Source organism: Megascapheus bottae, chromosome 16 (assembly GCF_031878675.1).
Source record: "Megascapheus bottae isolate mThoBot1 chromosome 16, mThoBot2.hap1, whole genome shotgun sequence".
NCBI classification, from domain to species: domain Eukaryota; kingdom Metazoa; phylum Chordata; class Mammalia; order Rodentia; family Geomyidae; genus Megascapheus; species Megascapheus bottae.
Window position 1 is genome coordinate 5165898 of NC_143524.1, and position 17771 is coordinate 5183668.

Consider the following 17771-nt stretch of genomic DNA (forward strand, 5'->3'; position numbering starts at 1 on the left):
GGGGCGGTGGAGCCCCGAAAACCAGCTGCAGTGACCGTCCAGCGCGGAGGCAGGGCCGCCGCCTGGGGTGGAGGAGGCAGGGCCGCCTGGGGTGGAGGAGGCAGGGCTCCCTCCTCGGGGTGGAGGAGGCAGGGCTCCCGCCTCGGGGTGGAGGCCCCTTGGCTCCAGGTCGTGGCTCAGCAGAGGAAAGCGGGCCAGCTTTGGGAAGCCACTCCGGGGACAGTGGTCCAGGACGCTGCGCGAGGACGTCCCGGGCGGGGGTGGCCATCTCTCCCTGCTCCGCCCCGTTGTGAGAGGAGCGGTCGGATCCTAGGCCGTGGGGGCCGTCGGGCCGTGGAGGCCGTCGGGGCCGTGGGGGCCGTGGGGGCCGTCGGGCCGTGGACCTTCCCGCAGGGCCCGCGCAGGCCCGGCCGGCCGGCCTCCCCTGGTGCGCATGCGCCCTGGGGATGGAGCGGCGCGGCTCCTAGAATGGACCTGCGCACTGGAGACCCGCGGGGCTGGGCAGGTACTGCGCTCTGCTCGGGGGAAATCCCCGGCGCCGGGGCCCGGCCGCCGACTCCCGGGACGCCCGTGGAAGTCAGCCAAGCCCCGGGGAGCCGGACCGGGCCTGCAAGAGACGAGGAAAGACCGGGAGCCGCCGGGCGGCCTGGCTCCCCAGGACCCCCCCCCCCGGGGCGGAGAGAGGGCTGAGCCCGGCCCCAGCCGGACGGCCTGGCTCCCCCGGCGACCCCGGAAGCCCTCCCGGCCCTTCCCACACTCCCTGAGCGACCTCATCGGGCCATGCTCAGCCTTCCAGATGCTTCCACTAGAAACCCATCCTGGTCCAAGGAGCCTCCCCCCCCAGCCTTTCCTTCCTCGCATCCTCCAAGGGCTCAAGAAGGAAACCCGGCCCCACTGTGGATGCTGCCACCCCTTCTTTCCAACAGTGTGCACCCGGGCCCTCCTACTTCTTCCCATTGCCACCAGTTGGTTTGTTTCTTCTCGCATCTCTTTCTAGTCTTTTGTGCTAGTCCTGGGGCTTGAACTCAGTGACTGGACACTGATCCCTGAGCTCTTTTGCTCAAGGCTAGCATTCTCCCACATGAGCCACCATGCCACTTCTGGCCTTCTGGTGGTTCACTGGAGATACCCGTCTTGGGGATGTTCCTGCGCAGGCCGGCTTTGAAGCATGATCCTCAGACTTCAGCCTCCTCAGTAGCTAGGATTGCAGATATAGAGCCACCGGCACCTTCCCCTCAGCACTGATGCTTTAGCTTCCTTCCTTCCTGGCCTCCCTGCAGTCAAGGACTCCAACCCCCCCCCAAACTCATGGGTCACTAGGGATCCAGATCCTCCAGCCCATGGTGTGCCTTGCTCTTTCCTGGTGTCCTGCAGTATCAACCACATGATGTGCAAACACACCCCTAGAGTGACCAGCGTTGTTCACACTGCCCTTGAGAGCAGCTCGCTGCAGCCCCCGTTCAAGAAAAGCAGTGTCACAGGAACTGTTGATCTAGCATCCCTTTGTACCCATCACAATGCTTTGCATCCAGCACGGGCCTCTTCCACTCTGGGCCACTCTGGGCGCTGCACATGTCCTGACTCCAGTTCATTAGGCCTTAGGCTGATCCTACTGGGATACCTTACACATCTCTTCCTGGTAAACTCCTACTCAACCTTCAAAACTCCACCTTCAGGGCTGGGATTGTGGCTTATGGTACAATGCTTGCCTAACCTGCATGAAGCCCTGGGTTTGATTCCTCGGTACCACATAAACAGAAAAAGCCATGCCGGGCGTGGTGGCTCATGCCTGTAACCCTAGCTACTCAGGAGGCTCAGATCTCCAATTAACCCCTAGAAAACAGGATGTGAGGCTTGGCTCAAGGGTAGAGAGGTAGCCTTGAGCTGAAGAGCTCAGGGACACTGCCCAGGCCCAGGGGTAGGGTGGTAGCCTTGAGCTGAAGAGCTCAGACAGTGCCCAGGCCCTGAGTTCAAGCCTCAGGACTGGGGAAAAAAAAAAAAAACAACCCACAATTCAACCTTCATTTTATCTCTTCTCATCCCACATGCTCTCCTACTGAGCCTATACCATCCTGCCAGAATATAAATTAACAGGTTCAGGGCTTAGGTCTCAGAATCTAAGCTTCAGCCAGTGTAAGCAGGGGCTGGATGAGGCATGTGATTCTGGGCAAGTCAATGACTTGGCTGGGACTCAGATTACAAAACAAGGGTTTAGATAAAGTCCAAGTCTGAAACTGATGAAACCACTCACAGGAAAAGTCCAGCCTGGTGAACAGAGCAGGACATAAGCCCATGAGCAGAGCAGCTGGTCCTCTGGGACATGGAATAGATAAGCTGCCATCCCTTGAATTGGGCCCTGCAAGTTTTGGTCAGGTAGCTGGTCAAAGGATTACTCAGTTCAGAGGCTCACTGTCTAGAACGGAGGCCTGACTGAGTTCCAGTGATTCATGTCTTTTGTCCCTAGTGACTCAGGAAGCTGAGATCTGAGGACTGAGGATTGAAGCCAACACCAGCAAACAAATCAAACAGCATTTTCTCCAATTAACCAGCAGAAAGCCAGAAGTGGAGCTGTTTCAAGTGGTATAGTAGCACCTTGAGCAAAAGTTGCTAAGCAAAGAGCTCCAGACCTTCAGTTCAAGTTCAGGTAATGGCACGGGGGGAGGGGGGGAGAAAGAAAGACTGTTTGGGGAGACAAGGTGTCATGAGGCATAACTACGCTGTACTTGACCCCCTAAACTCCATCCTTTTCCTTTCCCTGGAGGTCCACCCTGTTTTTCCATTTCTAACCTCAGCCTCTCAGGCTTATTTCCAGAGCTGAGACCTAGAAATGGTCACTTGTTGCTGAAGGACTTATTTGTGCCAGTCCTAGGGCTTGAACTGGGGGCCTGGGTACCGTTTCTGAGCTTCTTTTTCTCAAGGCTAGAGCTCTAGCACTTGAGCCACAACTCAGTCCCTGCTTTTTTGGTAGTTAATTGGACATAAAGGATCTCACAGACTTTCCTGACTGAGCTGGCTTTGAATTGTTATCCTCAAATCTCAGCCTCCTAAGTAGCTGGGATTACAGGGGCAAGCCACCAGTGCCCGCCTGCCTGGTGTTTCTTTGTTGTTGTCGTTGTCTTCTTCGTTTTTTTTTTTTAATTTGGTCATAGGTCTGAACTCTCCGCCTGGGTATTGTCCCTGAGCTTTCAGCTCAAGGCTACCACCCTACCCCTTGAGCCACTTCCAGTTTTCTAGTGGTTAATTGGAAATAGGAGTCTCAGGGTCTTTAGAGTCCAGGCTATCTTTGAACAAAATCCCCAGATTTCAGCCTCTTGAGAAGCTAGGATTACAGGTATGAGCCACTGCATCTGGCCTTGTTACTTTGTCTTCTATCTAAATCTTTTTATCTCGAATGAACCAGCAGAAAGCTTGAAATGGAGGTGTGACTCAAGTGGTTGAACATCCATTTTGGTTTTGTTTTTTTTTTTTGACAGACCTGGGGCTTGAACTCAGGACCTAAGCACTGTCCTTGGGCTTTATCAAGGCCAGAGCTCTACCACTTGAGCCCCAGCACCACTTCCAGCTTCTTTTCTATGTATGTGGTACTGAGGAATCAAACCTGGGTCTTTGTGCATGCTAGGCAAGCGCTCTACCACTAGGCCAAACTCCCGCCCCCCCTACCCCCACGCCCACATACAGCTCTAAGTGGCCTGAATTAGGTGTGGCTTGTGGGCAAATGCTCCTAAGTGTCATGAACACAAGAACAAATGCAGATAACCTGGCTTCTTTACTCCCTGATGTCCCCTTTTCTCCACAGAATATTTACAAAGAGGGGCAAGTGAGGGCACTTCACTACCAAATGGGCTGGCTGAGTGTGGGCAGTGCTACGACGCGCCTTGGCACGGGGCGAGGTCCTGAGGAGGGCCCAGGGCCACTTGTGCGACCCAGGTATCCTGAAAAGAGCTGGGCAGGTCCCCAGTCAGGCCAGGTCGGTGGCCGGGGAGCCCAGCTGCTTGGAGGCCAGGAGAAGGCGGGTGGCCGCACTCTCTGATTCAGCGAGCAGCCGCTGGTTGTTGTGCCGGAGGCTCCTCACCTCCTCCTCCAGGGCGGCCCGGTCTGCCTTCTCCTGGGGGACAGATGGCCGGGCGGGGTTAGCGCAGCCATCCCTTTCCTGGGGGCCCTGTGACTCCCCACCATTGCCAGGCCACCGCAGCCTCACCTTCTGCAGGTCCTCCTGCAGCCTCCGGAGCATGCGCTCCAGATGAGAGACCTTCTCCGACAGGCTCCCCGCTTCTGGCCTAAGGAGAGGAGCAGAACTCAGGGGGAGCAGGGCCGGGGCGGGCGGCCTTGACTCTCAGGGTCACTTAAGTTGTTGTCTATGGTGTGCCCCGATGGCAGGGCAGTGGCAGGATGGGAAGGGTGGGGTGCCACACAGGCACCATGGGTGATGAACTCGGGGGCGGGTGCCTTACTCAGCATCAGACTTTGGGGTTCCCTGGGGGTCCCTGCTGTCTGGCACGGGCTGTCCTGTGGAACAGAGGCACAGTGTGGGAAAGGCGGAGAGGGAGGAAGAGCCTGGCCTGGCTCCTTTCCTCAGTGCTGCGGCGCAGGCCTCACCCTCTCGGGACAGTGACTCCAGAATGGTGTTGCACGTGGAGGCGATCTCGGAGATGGACTGCCACTCATCCTCCAGGGTCTCGCTGCTGGCCTCCGACATGACTGCGGCAAGAGGAGAGAGGGGCTCAGCGGGAGCCGCGGCCGCCCTCGGGCTCCTCTCCTGAGCCGCTGCCTCCTCGCTCACTCTTGCTGATGGAGTTCCGCAGAGACAAGGTCCTGGGCAGGAAGGAGGCCCTCAGCGCTGGGGCTGCTTTATCCTCGTGGCCACTGGAGCTGCCTGGCTGGTCCTAGGGGCAGGGCAGGGGGAGGCAGAGTGAATGCCAGCATTGTGCCACCATCACCCCTTGCGGCTGGTTTCCAGAGCCCCCAGCCTCCGCTCACCTGGGAGGGGGGTGATTTCCTGCCAGTCCTGGGCCCGGATGCTTTGGCTGTGGCGGCGAGGAGGAGGTCTGGGGTAGCGTTGGGCAGGACTGGAGCCTCATCCGACAGGGAGCTGGGGAGAGCGGGGCGGCTCAGAACACTGCTTTCCCCGGCCTGTGTGTCCCGGCCCTGCCGGGCAGTAGAGAAAGCACACCTTTGCGGTGATGGCGAGTTCTGGCAGTGCAAGAACTCAGTTCTCTCCTCGGCCAGCTCCCCAGGCCCTGATGGGCAGCTGCCATCTTGCAGGCACAGGTGCAGCAGCTGCTTCGCGGAGGACAACAGGACCACCTCTGAGGCCTCATCCTGCACTGGCTCTGAGGCCCCCCGCCGGCTGGGCTCTTGAAGAGACAGCTTGTACAGCTCTGAAAAGCTCCTGGGGTGAGGAGGCAATGTCAGGCAGGACTCCCCAGTACCCCATGTCCTGTACCACCAGCCCCACCCCAATTGCTACCAGAGGCTCATTTCCAGGAGGTGAACTCCCCAAACTCCCTGCCCCCCATGAGAAATATATGCCTGGCTACTGGCCATTTTCTAGACCTGGCTTCAAATTCCAGAGCTGGCCAGTGTGTTCTGGGCAAATCAGTTTCTCTGTCTGTGAAGTGGGAATGCCAGTTTGACTTTTAGCATGCTGTGAGCTTATCAATATTTAGGTTTGATCTCAGGATCTCAAGCTTGCTAGGCAAATGTTCTACTGATGAACCATGATTCCAGCCCCATTTAATTTTTTGCTTTTGTGGGGGGTCAGTTATAGGGCTTGAACTTTAGGCGTGGGCACTGTCCCTAAGCTCTTCAGCTCAAAGCTATCGCTCTATCACTTGAGCCACAGCGCCACATCTGGTTTTCTAGTGCTTAATTGGAGATAAGAGTCTCACGGACTTTCGTGCCCGGGCTGGCTTTGAATGGAGATCCTCAGATCTCAGCCTCCTGAGTAGCAAGGGTTACAGGCGTGAGCCACCAGTGCCCAGCTGCTGGGTATTTTTGAAGCATGCTCCTAGACAACCATCAGTCTATTTTAGGCTGGGATTATAGGTATACGCAACACTGTGCTGCTCCCCTACTGAGACTCATACACTTTTTCTCTGTGCCTGGCCGGGACTAGACTCTTCCCCATCTTGGCCTCCTTCACGGTTTAGGATAACGAGCATTTGTGAATACATAGCTATGGGTTAAGAAGGCATGTCATGCTAGGCGTGGTGGCTCACACCAGTAATCCTAGCTACTCGGGAGGCTGAGATCTGAGGATCAAGGTTCAACAGCCAGCCAGCCCAGGCCAGAGATTCTTATCTCCAATTAATGTCTAGAAAATGGGAAGTGGGGCTTGGCTTAAGGGTAGGGCAGTAGCCTTGAGCAGAAGAGCTCAGGGACAGCGCCCAGACTGAGTTCAAGCCCCATGACTCACAAAAAAAAAAAAAAAAAAAAAAAAAGGAAAGAAAGAAAGAAAAAGGCATGTCATAAACTTTTCTGCTCAGGCTAGGCTCAAACTGCCATTCTCCCATTCTCAACCTCTTAGGTAGGATAAGAAGTGTGAGCCATCAGCCTCTGGCTTCAGGGAGAGTTTAAACAATACATGCAAACAGTTTAGTATCCAAAAACTGCCCGGGTCCCTTAAATCTGATGTCCAGCAGTGGAGCCACACCTCCACTTTTGGATTCTTTTTTGGGGGGGGGTTGGTTGGTTGTGGGACTGGATGCTGTCCCTGAGCACAGCTGGGGTTTCAGCTCTGAGTCACAGCTCCGCTTCCGGTTTTCTGGGGGTTGAGTGGAGATAAGAGTGGGCTTTCCTGTCTGGCTGGCTTCAGCCTGCGACCATCGCTCCATCGCCAGGTCTCAGCCTCCAGCTAGGATTGCAGGCTGGAGCCGGCACTTTCACCTTTCTCCTGGTTAACTGGAGATCAGACTTTCCCTGCTCAGATCGAAGCCTGCTGAATAGCTGGGATGACAGGAGTGCGGGGCCTGCTCCCCCGCCCCTGCCCTGACCTGCGCGGCCGGCCGCTCTCGTCGGGGGGCAGCACCGTGACGCAGACCTTGGGCGCCGAACGCAGCAGCTGGGCGGCGGCCTCGGGGCCCAGGCCGGGCAGCGTCTGGCCGCACACGCGCAGCAGGCGCGCTCCGGGCCGCAGCCCGGTGGTCTCGGCGAACGTGAAGCGCTCCACGTGCGTGATGAAGCCCTCGGGGTCCACCTCGAAGCCCAGGCGGCCTTGGCCATCGCGGGGCAGGGCCAGCTCGCGGGTCTCGCAGCCGCGGCTCACCAGCTAAGGGACGGGGCAAGCATGAGGCCCGGGCCTCTGCGGGGGAAGGCGGGACACCCCGGCGCCAGCTCCCCGGGGGCCCGTGCGGGGCAGGGGGACCCACAGAACTTCCCACCCCGGCGGGGAGCGCGTTAGCTCGGTCCACCTCGCGGCTCACCGGCCTGGCGCCGCCCCAGCCACCCGCTCGGCTCCGCCCCCCGGCTCCGCCCCCCGGCCCGCGTTCCGGCCTGCCTCAGTTTCCCTCTCAGGCTCACCTGTAGGCGAGCCACGACCTCGCCGACCGCCTGCCCCGGGGGCCCGTCGAGCCGCAGCGTGATGGCCTCCCCGCGGCCGTGGTACAGGTCCAGCTGCTGCTCCGAGAAGGTCCAGGCCAGGATATCGCGACAGGCGCAGTTGAAGACCACCCGGCCATCGCGGGGCGCCACCAGCACCAGCGCCTCGGCCGAAATGCCCAGCAGGCAGGGCAGCTCGGCGGCGTCGGGGCCGCCCGCCTCCACGCCCGCCGCCAGCCGCGCCCCGGGCGCCGCGCGCACGCCCCAGGCCAGCGCGCCCGCCGCCTGCAGCTCCGCGCCGGGGCTCCGCGGGCTGGCGCGGCGCCGGCCGCCCAGGGACGGGAGGCCGAAGCGGGAGGCCGAGTCCAGCGACGTGGTGGTCACCTCGTTGGCCGCCAGGTCCTGCAAGTACTGCTGGCGCGTGCGCGTGGCCATGGCGTGGAACTGGCGGGCGTGGCCGGCCGCCTGCTCGCCGTTGAGCGCCTTGGCCAGCAGGAAGGCGCGGAAGTCCGCGTTGGCGGCGAAGGGGCCGCCGCCCGGGGGCAGAGCGGGCCCGAAGGCCGGGGTGTCCTGCGTGCGGCTCACCGCCACCCTGCGTGGGAGGAGGCCGGGGTGAGGGCCGACGCGGGCGGAGGGCGGCGGGCAGGCCGGGGGGGCCCCCCTGTAGGAGGTGTGCGGGGTGCAGGGCGCGTGCAGGCCGGGGTGAGGGCCGACGGGGCCGGAGGCCCTTGGGAGACCCGCAGATTCCCCCCCCCCCCCCCGGGACCCACCTGTAGGAGGTGTGCGGGGTGCAGGGCGCGTGCGCGCGCACCACTAAGAACACGTGCTGGAAGTGAGAACGGATGGTGGCGGGGCAGAAGGGCTTGCTGCCCGGCTCCTGGAACACGATGGTCACGATGTCGTTGCCGATGTGGCGTTTCCTCAGGAGCTGTGTCAGATGGGGGGGGGGGCATGTGGGCGGGCTGCACCCCCAGCTCCTCCTCCACCACGCAGGACCGCGCCCGCCCTCCACCGGGAAGACCGAGATACACCGCCGTGAAGCACCCTCTGTGACCCCCCCCCCCCCGCACCCCCTAACCCCCGCCCTCGCCCGGGCTCCTCACACCTGCTGTTGGTTATTCGGGGTGTAAGGCAGCATGGTTGACACGTGGAACATGATCTCGTGGTCCTGGTAGGTGGTGTAGAGGGAGTGCGTGCCCGTGGAATCCGCTTTGGACCCGAGGGTTGGGGGTACAGAGGGAGATCAAGGGGAGGTGTGGGTAGCTTGAACCTGCCACCCCTGCCCACGGAGTGAAGGGGGTGGTCAGGACAGGGGTGGGGAGCTAGAATGAAGACAGAAGTGAGAATTGCCTCAGAGGGAGGCAGGGGACCGGGTCTGGTGAGAGGATGGATGCTGGGCGGAGCCTTGAATGAGTACTGGGAGAGTGGGTGTGGAAAACCTCCCAGAGGCCCTGGATCCCTTCTCGGGAAGGCTTCTGTGTGAGATGGCGTGCAGGGCTCCTCCAAGCCACCAGGGGCCCCACTAAGGGACGAGGGTACCAGGCCTCGGAGGATGGTCCCAGCCCACGGTTGCCTCCTCAAGGCTGCAGCCCGAGCTCCAGCTCCTGCCCAGTGTGAGAGTGGCAAGGCAGTTGTGCCCCCGAGCCTTACTTTTGGTGTCCAGCTGGGCTCGGTAATTCTCAAAGCCCTTGAGTCGTACCACGTCACCCAGCAAGGTGAGGAACTGCATGAAGGCGGCGCCTGCCTCCTGGTTGTTGTACATTTCCTCCTCGGAGCTCTGGCCTGCCCGACAGTACAGGATGCCCACCTTGCGCTGGAAGCTCAGCTGCGGAGAAGGGGAAGTAAAGGCAAAGCCTCAGTCTCCTTCCAGCATCATCCCCGCCATGCCATGAGCAATGATCTCAACACTGACCCGAGAGCTGGGACGCTAAGTCGCAGCCCTCTCTGAGCCACTTCAGTGCCCTTGCCCATCAACAGGACAGCCTGTCCTGCTCCTTAAGTTCAGGAGGGGAGAGTCCTGAGGGGTGGGGGGGCAGGTAAGAGGAGGCTGCTTCCGAACAGAAGAGACCCTGTGTTGGGCATAAATGTCATCCTAGCTTATACAGGAGACTGAGATCTGGGGATCACAGTTCAAAGCCAGCCCAGGCACACACATCCATGAGACTCTTAGCTCCAGTTAACCAACAAAAAATCAGAAGTGACAGTATACCTCAAGTGGTAGAGGGCCAGAAAAAAAAGCAGAAAAGCCAGACAAGACTATGAGGGCCTAAGTTCAAGCCCCAGTACCAGCACAAAAAGGAAGGAAGGAAAGAAGGAAGGAAGGACGGACAGACTATAGATAGTATTTACTTCCAATAAATGTTCACATTGTCATCCTTCTAAACTCAAGGCCAGACCACCCTCCCCTCCTAGAGGCCAAAACTCTGGGGAGCTGCAACCTTCCCCACCTTTCAGACATGGCCTGGCTGCTCTGCCCTCCAGCCCAGTCACCATGCCACAGCCATGGGGCTGCTGTACCTCTTTGATCTGCTTGGAACCCCTCCATGTTCCCCCCCCCCAGTGCCCGTGCACCACAAGAAAATGTGTCCGGTGTCCTTCCCACAAGTCCTCCACCCACCATAAACTGCATGGGGCATGCATTCAGTCTCTAAGCCCTCACACGTTGTTTGTTCCTTCAGCCCAGAAAGCCTTGCTCAACCCGCCTGCCCAGAAAACACCAGCTCACGCTCTTGCATTTCCTCCATGGTGAGAAACCTTGGTCGAGAAAGGCCTGTCAGGCAGGGCCAGCTCACTCCTGTAATCCTAGCTACTCAGGAGGCTGAGATCCGAGCATCGCAGTTGGGAGGCAGCTCAGGAAGACAAATCTGAGGGCTGAGAGACTTTTTTTTTTTTTTTTTTGCCAATCCTGAGGCTTAAATTCAGGGCCTTGGGCTTTCCTCAAAGCCACTTAAGCCACAGCACCACTTTCAGCTTTTCTATGTATAATGGTACTGAGGAATCAAACCAGGGTCTTTGTGCATGCTAGACAAGCACTCTACCACTAGGCTAAACTCCTCACGCCTGTAATCCTAGCTACTCAAAAGGCTTGAGATCTGAGGATCGTGTTTCAAAGCCAGCCCAGGCACTAAAGTCTGGAGACTCTTATCTCCAGTTAACGCGGAAGTAGTGCTGTGGCTCTAGGGGTAGGGTGGTAGCTTTAAGCTGAAGAGTTAAGGGACCCAGGCCGCAGAGTTGAAGCCCCACAAGCAACAACAACAACAAAAAGAAGAAGGAGGAGGAGGAGGAAGAAGAAGAGGAAGAGAAGGAGAAAAGAAAAGAAAAAAAAACAACTCCCGGCAAGAGACTCTTATCCTCAATTAACCAACAGAATGCTGAAGTGGAGGTATGACTCAAGTGGTAGAGCACCAGCTTGGAGCAGAAACACACACACACACACACACACACACACACACACACACACACACACACACACACACACACACTATCCGTATCACCCTTGTGTTCCACAGACCCAGACTGGGTCTGTTATCAAGAAGGTATGAAATGTATGAAATGTGCTTGCTGAATGACTGATGGACTGATATTGATAACAACACAAAGGAAGAAAGCAGGGACTTTGGGTATCGTGGGGTTCAGGGTTAGGAAGGAGTTGGCCTGACTGTCCCTGAGTAGAACAGGCCACTCTAGGAAGGAACAAACACCTCATTTTGAGACAAGACCAAGCAGGGCTGCAAGGCAAATTGGCCAAGAATGATGAAGCAACCGCAAAAGCAGTAAGGTCCATCAGACCAGGGCTTCAAAAATGCTGTGGTCGGGCCGCTAGTTTGGCCTAGTGGTAGAGTGCTTGCCTTGCGTGCATGAAGACCTGGGCTTCATTCCTCAATACCTGAAATAATGCTGTGGCTCAAGTGGTAGAGCGCTAGCCTTAAGAAAGCCCAAGGACAGTGCTCAGACCCTGAGTTCAAGCCCCAGGACTGGCAAAACAAAACAAATCGCTGCAGTTTTCAAAAGGTAGTCTACGTGAGTAGGCCTGTACTGGGACCCCACAATCTCCCCTGTCTCTCTTCCTTCTTTCTTTCCTCCCTCCCTGCCTTCCTTTCTCCTTTCTTACTTTCTGCTCTTTGTGTGTATATGTGCATGTGTATTCAGTACTAGGGCTTGAACTAAGGGCACTGTGCACTCTCTTGATTTTTTTGGCTCAAGGCTGGGTATTTTACCACTCAATCTGCACCTCCATTTCCAGCTTTTAGTTGGTTATTTGGAGGTAAGACTTTTTTGTCCTGGTTTCAGCCATGCTTTTTGCTGTTTTTTTTGTTTGTTTGCTTGTTTTTCATCAGTCATGGGGCTTGAACTAGATGCTATCCTTGAGCTCTTCAGCTCAAAGCTAGCCACTTGAGCCACAGCACCACTTCTGGTTTTCTGGTGGTTAACTAGAGATAAGGGTCAGGACTTTTGTGCCCAGGCTGGCTTTGAACCATGATCTCAGCCTCTTGAGTATCCAGGATTACAGGTGTGAGCTACTGGTGCCTGGCTTTGCTGGTTATTTTTGAAATGGAGTCTAGCACTTTTTTTTTGCCTAAGCTAACTCTGAACTGCGATTGTCAAGATCATCAACCTCTTAAGTAACTCTCACTGGGACCAGGCCAGAATCAGCATTTCTAACAAAACTCAACCTATGGTAGAGGCTGTGTGGTGTAGACCCTACGTTTGAGATGCAAGGCTCCAGAAGACCTCTGATCATTCTCTCTGGAACCTTGGAGGTGAACCAGCTCTGAGGTAAGTGCCTAGTTCACAGCCAAGGTCAGGGCTCACGGGGGACGGCGAGGCAGGGCTACCGCTGGACTCTCCTTCCCTTCCACTCACCACTTGTTCATCCAGTGTAAGCAGCGTTCGGGGAACCTTCGGAGAAGCCGAGCCTAGGCGCAGGCAGGTTGGGCTCAGTCTTGGAGCCACATGTTCCAGAAGCTTCCTTGGGGATAGGCCCTTTGGGGGCCCTGGTGGCAGTGCATCCTCCGAGATGGTGCCTCGGAGGGTCCGGAGCTGAGAAGGGGCCATGAGAGTGCTTAGAATCTGCACAGGGTGTGGAGGGGGTGACCCACGGCCTGATCCCGGGGTGAGAGGGGGGTATGGAGGGGGTGACCCACAGCCTGATCCCGGGGTGAGAGGGGGTGTGTGGAGGAGGTGACCACGGCCTGATCCCGGGGTGAGAGAGGGGGTATGGAGGGGGTGACGTATGGCCTGACCCTCGGGTGAGAGGGGGTGTGTGGAGGGGGTGACCATGGCCTGATCCCGGGGTGAGAGGGGGTGTGTGGAGGGGGTGACCACGACCTGATCCCGGGGTAAGAGGGGGTGTGTGGAGGGGGTGACCCACGGCCTGATCCCGGGGTGAGAGAGGGGGTATGGAGGGGGTGACCACGACCTGATCCCGGGGTGAGAGGGGGTGTGTGGAGGGTGGGGTGACCACGGCCTGATCCCGGGGTGAGAGAGGGGGTATGGAGGGGGTGACGTATGGCCTGACCCTCGGGTGAGAGGGGGTGTGTGGAGGGGGTGACCCACGACCTGATCCCGGGTGAGAGGGGGTGTGTGGAGGGGGTGACCACGGCCTGATCCCGGGGTGAGAGGGGGTGTGTGGAGGGTGGGGTGACCACGGCCTGATCCCGGGGTCCCTGCCCACCTGTGTGGTCCTCACGATGATGCGGTAGCTGTGCATGGTGCCCCCTCCGCTGCTGTCTTTCTCCTCCCGCCGCAGGCTCACTGCCACGGGGCCCAGCACCTCATCCATGCCAAAGAAGTTCTGGTGTTCTAGAGGGAGGGGCAGAAATGGATGCTTATTTGCACCCCAAGCAACCCACCCAGCTTGACCGCGCCCACAGAAGTCTGCCCCCCCTCCCCAGGACACCTGTATTCTTCCAAAGCTGGGGAGCGGAAGGGAAGGAGAAAATGCCTTTTTTCACCGCAATGGCCAGAAGGTTTCTAAATGGAAGGCATTCGGGCCAAGAAATGTAGACAGAAACTCTCTTCCCAGGCTGGAGGGCTCTGAGGATGGACCAGCGCAGAGGGCCATGCAGGACCAGGGTATGGGAACTAAGACTTCACCTGAAGCAGGAGGCTGGAGGTGGGCCAGCAGCTCCCTAGCTCAGCTCCTGTTTCATCTTATGGCCACTTTATAGGAAATGGACCCTACCGCGTGCACCATAGTCGATGGGCCCCAGACTCTCCCCTGGCCTGCCTGCCCCTCCTCACCTTTGCCAAAGAAATATTTGCGGTAATATCCAGCTCCCAAGTCTGCGTGCTCCAGGCTGTAGGCTGCTGTTCGGTTCTGTGGCTCCTCCAGGACGGACACGGACGCATTGGGCAGTGCAGGGGGCACAGGTGGGGGAACCAGACCACCTAGGCCTAGCTCACCCTCACCCCCAAGCTCGCTCACAAAGCCAGGTGCTCCAAGTAGCAGTTCTGAGCTGGCAGCTTGGTTCTCAGCTGAGGCCAGAGTCCCAGAGCTGGGCTCCGAGTGGCTCCCTGTCCCCTGTGGCCGCGGGGCCCAATCAAAGAGCAAACTCTGGACGTCGTAATGAGCAAACCACCGTGGCTCCAGTACCGGAGGGAAGGTGGGCTCTGGCTTCTCAGCTGTCAGTCCCAGCAGTGCCAGGGGGTCGGTGAAAAGCCGGGTGGGGGTGGCAGCAGGACGGCTGGCCTCCTCGTGGCTGTGGGCCCGGGCCCGGGGACTGGCTGGAGTGGGAGGCCTGGCCTCACCTGCATCGCTGCCAGTTCGCAGCAGAGGGCCGCGGGTTGGCCTGGGTTCGAAGGTGTGAGGTGTCAGTGGGGGTCGGGCTGGTTGGCGTAGCTTACGGGCAAAGAGGTCATCAGTGGGTGCAGGGGCCATGCCCCTCCGAGGGCCCCCCACGCCGCCGGCCCACATGGATGTCATCTGTGGGCCCGACTCTCTGCGGGCCGGGACGCATTGGCAGGCACGGGTGTGTGGTGCCCAGCCGGCAGGCTGAGGTTGCGGCAGTAGATCCTGCCCTGAAGGAAAAGGGGGCTACTCAGATGGGTCTGGGGAGAAAACAGGAACACCGGCCTCCAGCCAGTGGCTGGCTTCCGGCCCCCTCCAAGACCATCAAAGCTGCTTCCGCTTTCCTGGCCACTTCCTTGTCTGCCTCTCGCTGAGGTTTCCAGCCCTGTCCCAGGCTTAGTGGTGGGAGGCTGGGCCAAAGGCTGGGCTGTGGGACCTTGGCCTTGAGGGTCCTAGAGCCCGGCAGCATACTGAGGCTGCCAAGGTCTCCAGTTCCAATCCACACACCTTGGCCGTGGCCTGGCCCAGCAATGGTCCTCACTGAAGCCCAACTGGGCAGATAACTCCTTTCAGATAGGACGGGAAACCCGTGGGGCCACTCGTGTCTGGGTTCTGCCCTCTTGACAAAGGGAGGACGTCCTGTCCCCAGAGACCTTCCTCCCTGCACCTCCCACTTCCTTCAGGGTCCCCGAGGAGCTGAGCACCCAAGACCTGCTCTCTGTGCTCTGGATCCTACAATGTAACCTCAGTGCTTCAAGGATATTGGCTCCTGGGGTGGCTGTAGGGCAGCAGGAACAGCAAGAGGACTTCCTTCAACACAGGAAATGACCCCAACTCTGGGCCCAGCCCCCTGCCTGGCTTCCACATCCTGAGGAAGGTGCTGGGATCACACCAGCTCCATCATGGAACCCAAGGCATCCTGGCCTGCAGGACAGGCCTATGCTTCCCCTCTTTCTGGTTACTATGCCCGTGCCTAGGGGCAAGAAAGAGAATAAAGCTGACTGAGCTCCTTTGCTGGAACTAGGATCCACGAGGACCTCTGCCTACCTGATCTGCCCCCAGTATAACAGAAGTCCAAACTGAGATTCAGACAAGGAAACAATTTCAGAAAGCAGTAAGAGCAATTCTATGTTAGAGCTAGAATTTGAGCTTCGTCCTGTGCCTCTGTGCGTAGGTGTAGGGCAGGCAGGGGTTGGGCCCAAACTCACAGCCTCACAGGATGTAAAAGTGAGACACTCAAGGCCCCTGGGGCCTGCCTGCCTGCTAAGTGCGGAAATGGGGGGGGGGGGGCTAGATCAGGTGTAAAAGGTAGTGTGAGAACGTGACAGAGTGAGCCATGGGTGAACCACAGATGGGTGGGTGGCTAGGGTAGAGGCCTGGGGACCCTCAGTGTGGGTGCAGACATGGACCGGTGAGCCTTCATATAGTCTCCAGTGACATCTGCAGGGGCTGGGCCAGAACTGAGTGAGGGGAGGAGCTCCATGCACCCCTCAGCTGGGCCTCCAGAACCAAATAAGGGTAAGCTGCCAAAGCCTAGGGGCCTCCTACCTTGATTTCTCCGAGGACAAGCTCTGATGCTGACCTAGAGTTTCTATTTCCCCATCTCTAAACAAGGGGTTAACTTTTCCTGCTTCCTCTGAAGACTGCTGAGGGATTGAAAGGAGGTTGAAGCCAGTTCTCAGCACCCTGAGTACCAAGCTCTGGACACAAGTAGGATTGGGCCTGGGCTATTGTATGGGAAAGGGGATGAGGAAAAGCTCAAGGAGAGTGTCTGCTCAGGCCCTGACCCTGTGGCCTGAGCTCTGTACACGTGTGAGTGAGCTCTGAATGTGTGTAGCCCAGCCCTTGGGCTGCCTCTTGCTCTGGCCTAGTGCCCAGCTGTTGGCCCTGTCTTAAGGGGTGTTCTTGGGCTCTGCCCCCCATCCCACGGCTTCACACAGGGTCCATTGAGGCCAGGACATTCCTTGCAGCCTGTGTCACTGGGGGGGGGGAAGGGGAGCTGCCCCGCCCCCACAGATCCGGAAGGCCTGGCTGCCCCAGGAGAAGGAGCTGGAAGCTTCCCAGCACATCTGGAGGTCATGACCCTAGTTCTACTGCCAGGGGGCGCGACAGATGTTTCCTTCCAGGCCAGGAGTGGAGGACGGGAGGGGAGCAATGTGTGTAAAGGCTAAGAAGGAGGGCTCCCAGGGAGAAGGGGAGCCCCAGAATAGGGGGGAACCCCCACGCACTCGGCAGCGGGAGCAATTGCCAGCACCGCCAAGAAAAGTCGGGAGCCGGGGAATCCACGCCGCTCACCGGCCGGGCTGGGCTGTCACGAAGGGTGGGGGGCTGGGGGAGGAGCTGGAGCCGCCGGCCGGTGCAGGGGATTGGACGTGCGGACTGCCCCGGACTGACGGCGCTGCAGCCGCGGGGAGCGGGGAGGTGCGGGCAGTGAGGAGCCCCGTCCCTCCTACCACCCGCGCCCACAGCCGCGCCACCTCGCTCCCGGTCTGTCCCCACCGTCTACCTCCAGTCCCCGGCTCCCGCTGTACCGCTGGGGGTCTCGCCCGGCCGCCGCCGCCGCCGCCTCCCGCGCTGGGTCCGGCCCGCTGTCTGTGCTCCCGCTACGGCTCCCGGAGCCGGCTCCGCCTGGGGGCGTGGCCGGGGGCGTGGCCGCGCGCGGGGGCGTGGCCGCCGCCAGCCCTGGGCAGCGGGAAGCACCGCGGGCGGGATTCCGCGACTGGACTGGGTCATCCCCGCGTGGCCTGAGGCCAGGACAGCCAGGGGGCCTCCAGCCATCCTTCTAACTCGCTGCCACCTGGCCCAGACTGACGGGGCGGGCCAAAGGAGGACACCTAGCGTCCAGCCCTTGGTTGGCAGACAGCAGGTGGTCAGGCACTGGGACAATTTCATGGAGCATGGAGTCATTCTCCACACGTGCTCCCATTCTTGTTTTTTCTCCCTTGGGGGTGGGAGTGGTCACTCAAGTTAGAACTCACGGTCTGTTCATTAGGTCTCCTCTTAGTACTGGAATCTCACCTCTGCTTCCCTCCCTCCACCCTTTTCTTGTTGTTGTTAGTACTGGGGCTTGAACTTGAGCCTGGGCACTACCTCTGAGCCTCTCTGTGCTCAAGGTTAGTGCTCTGCCACTTGAGCCATAGTGCACTTGCTGCCTTTTCTGTTTCTGGGGTATTGAGGAATCAACCCAGGACTTCATGGGTGCTAGGCAAGCACACCCTACCACTAAGCCATATTCCTAGCCGCCCTGGCCCCTTTTGATTTGTTTTCAGATAGGGTCTCTAGCTTTGCCCTGAGAGGTCTGTGACTGAGCTCTTCCATCCACTTCCTGACTACCTGGGATTACTTTAAAAGTGCAACATCACTCCCAGGCCCCTCTTTTGCTCAACTTGGTTATTCACAGCTGGTGCTCTACCACTTGAGCTACATCTGCAGTCTAGTGTTTTGC

At 58.8% G+C, this 17771-nt stretch overlaps 1 protein-coding gene across 1 annotated transcript; it reads right to left on the bottom strand.

Annotated features, from left to right (window-relative positions):
• Positions 1–3747: 3747 nt before the first annotated feature.
• Positions 3748–16909, bottom strand: Sipa1 (signal-induced proliferation-associated 1). Its single transcript, XM_090347354.1, has 16 exons — positions 16833–16909; positions 13780–14556; positions 13211–13338; positions 12400–12576; positions 9187–9361; positions 8642–8745; positions 8307–8464; positions 7519–8128; positions 6993–7267; positions 5171–5389; positions 4978–5089; positions 4781–4883; positions 4597–4698; positions 4452–4506; positions 4199–4277; positions 3748–4105 (listed from the first exon to the last, which is right to left on the bottom strand). Exons 2-16 carry the CDS (start codon positions 14459–14461, stop codon positions 3959–3961), a joined length of 3126 nt encoding a protein of 1041 aa, XP_090203480.1. The 5' UTR covers positions 14462–14556; positions 16833–16909; the 3' UTR covers positions 3748–3958.
• Between the last annotated feature and the right edge of the window lie 862 nt (positions 16910–17771).

Coding starts and splice junctions, on each gene's coding strand:
- Sipa1 (XM_090347354.1), bottom strand. CDS start 14,461: ATGACATCCATGTGGGCCGGCGGCGTGGGGGGCCCTCGGAGGGGCATG. Junction 5,090..5,170: donor AACTCGCCATCACCGCAAAG/GTGTGCTTTCTC, acceptor CGCTCTCCCCAG/CTCCCTGTCGGATGAGGCTC. Junction 4,106..4,198: donor TGCAGGAGGACCTGCAGAAG/GTGAGGCTGCGG, acceptor TCTGTCCCCCAG/GAGAAGGCAGACCGGGCCGC.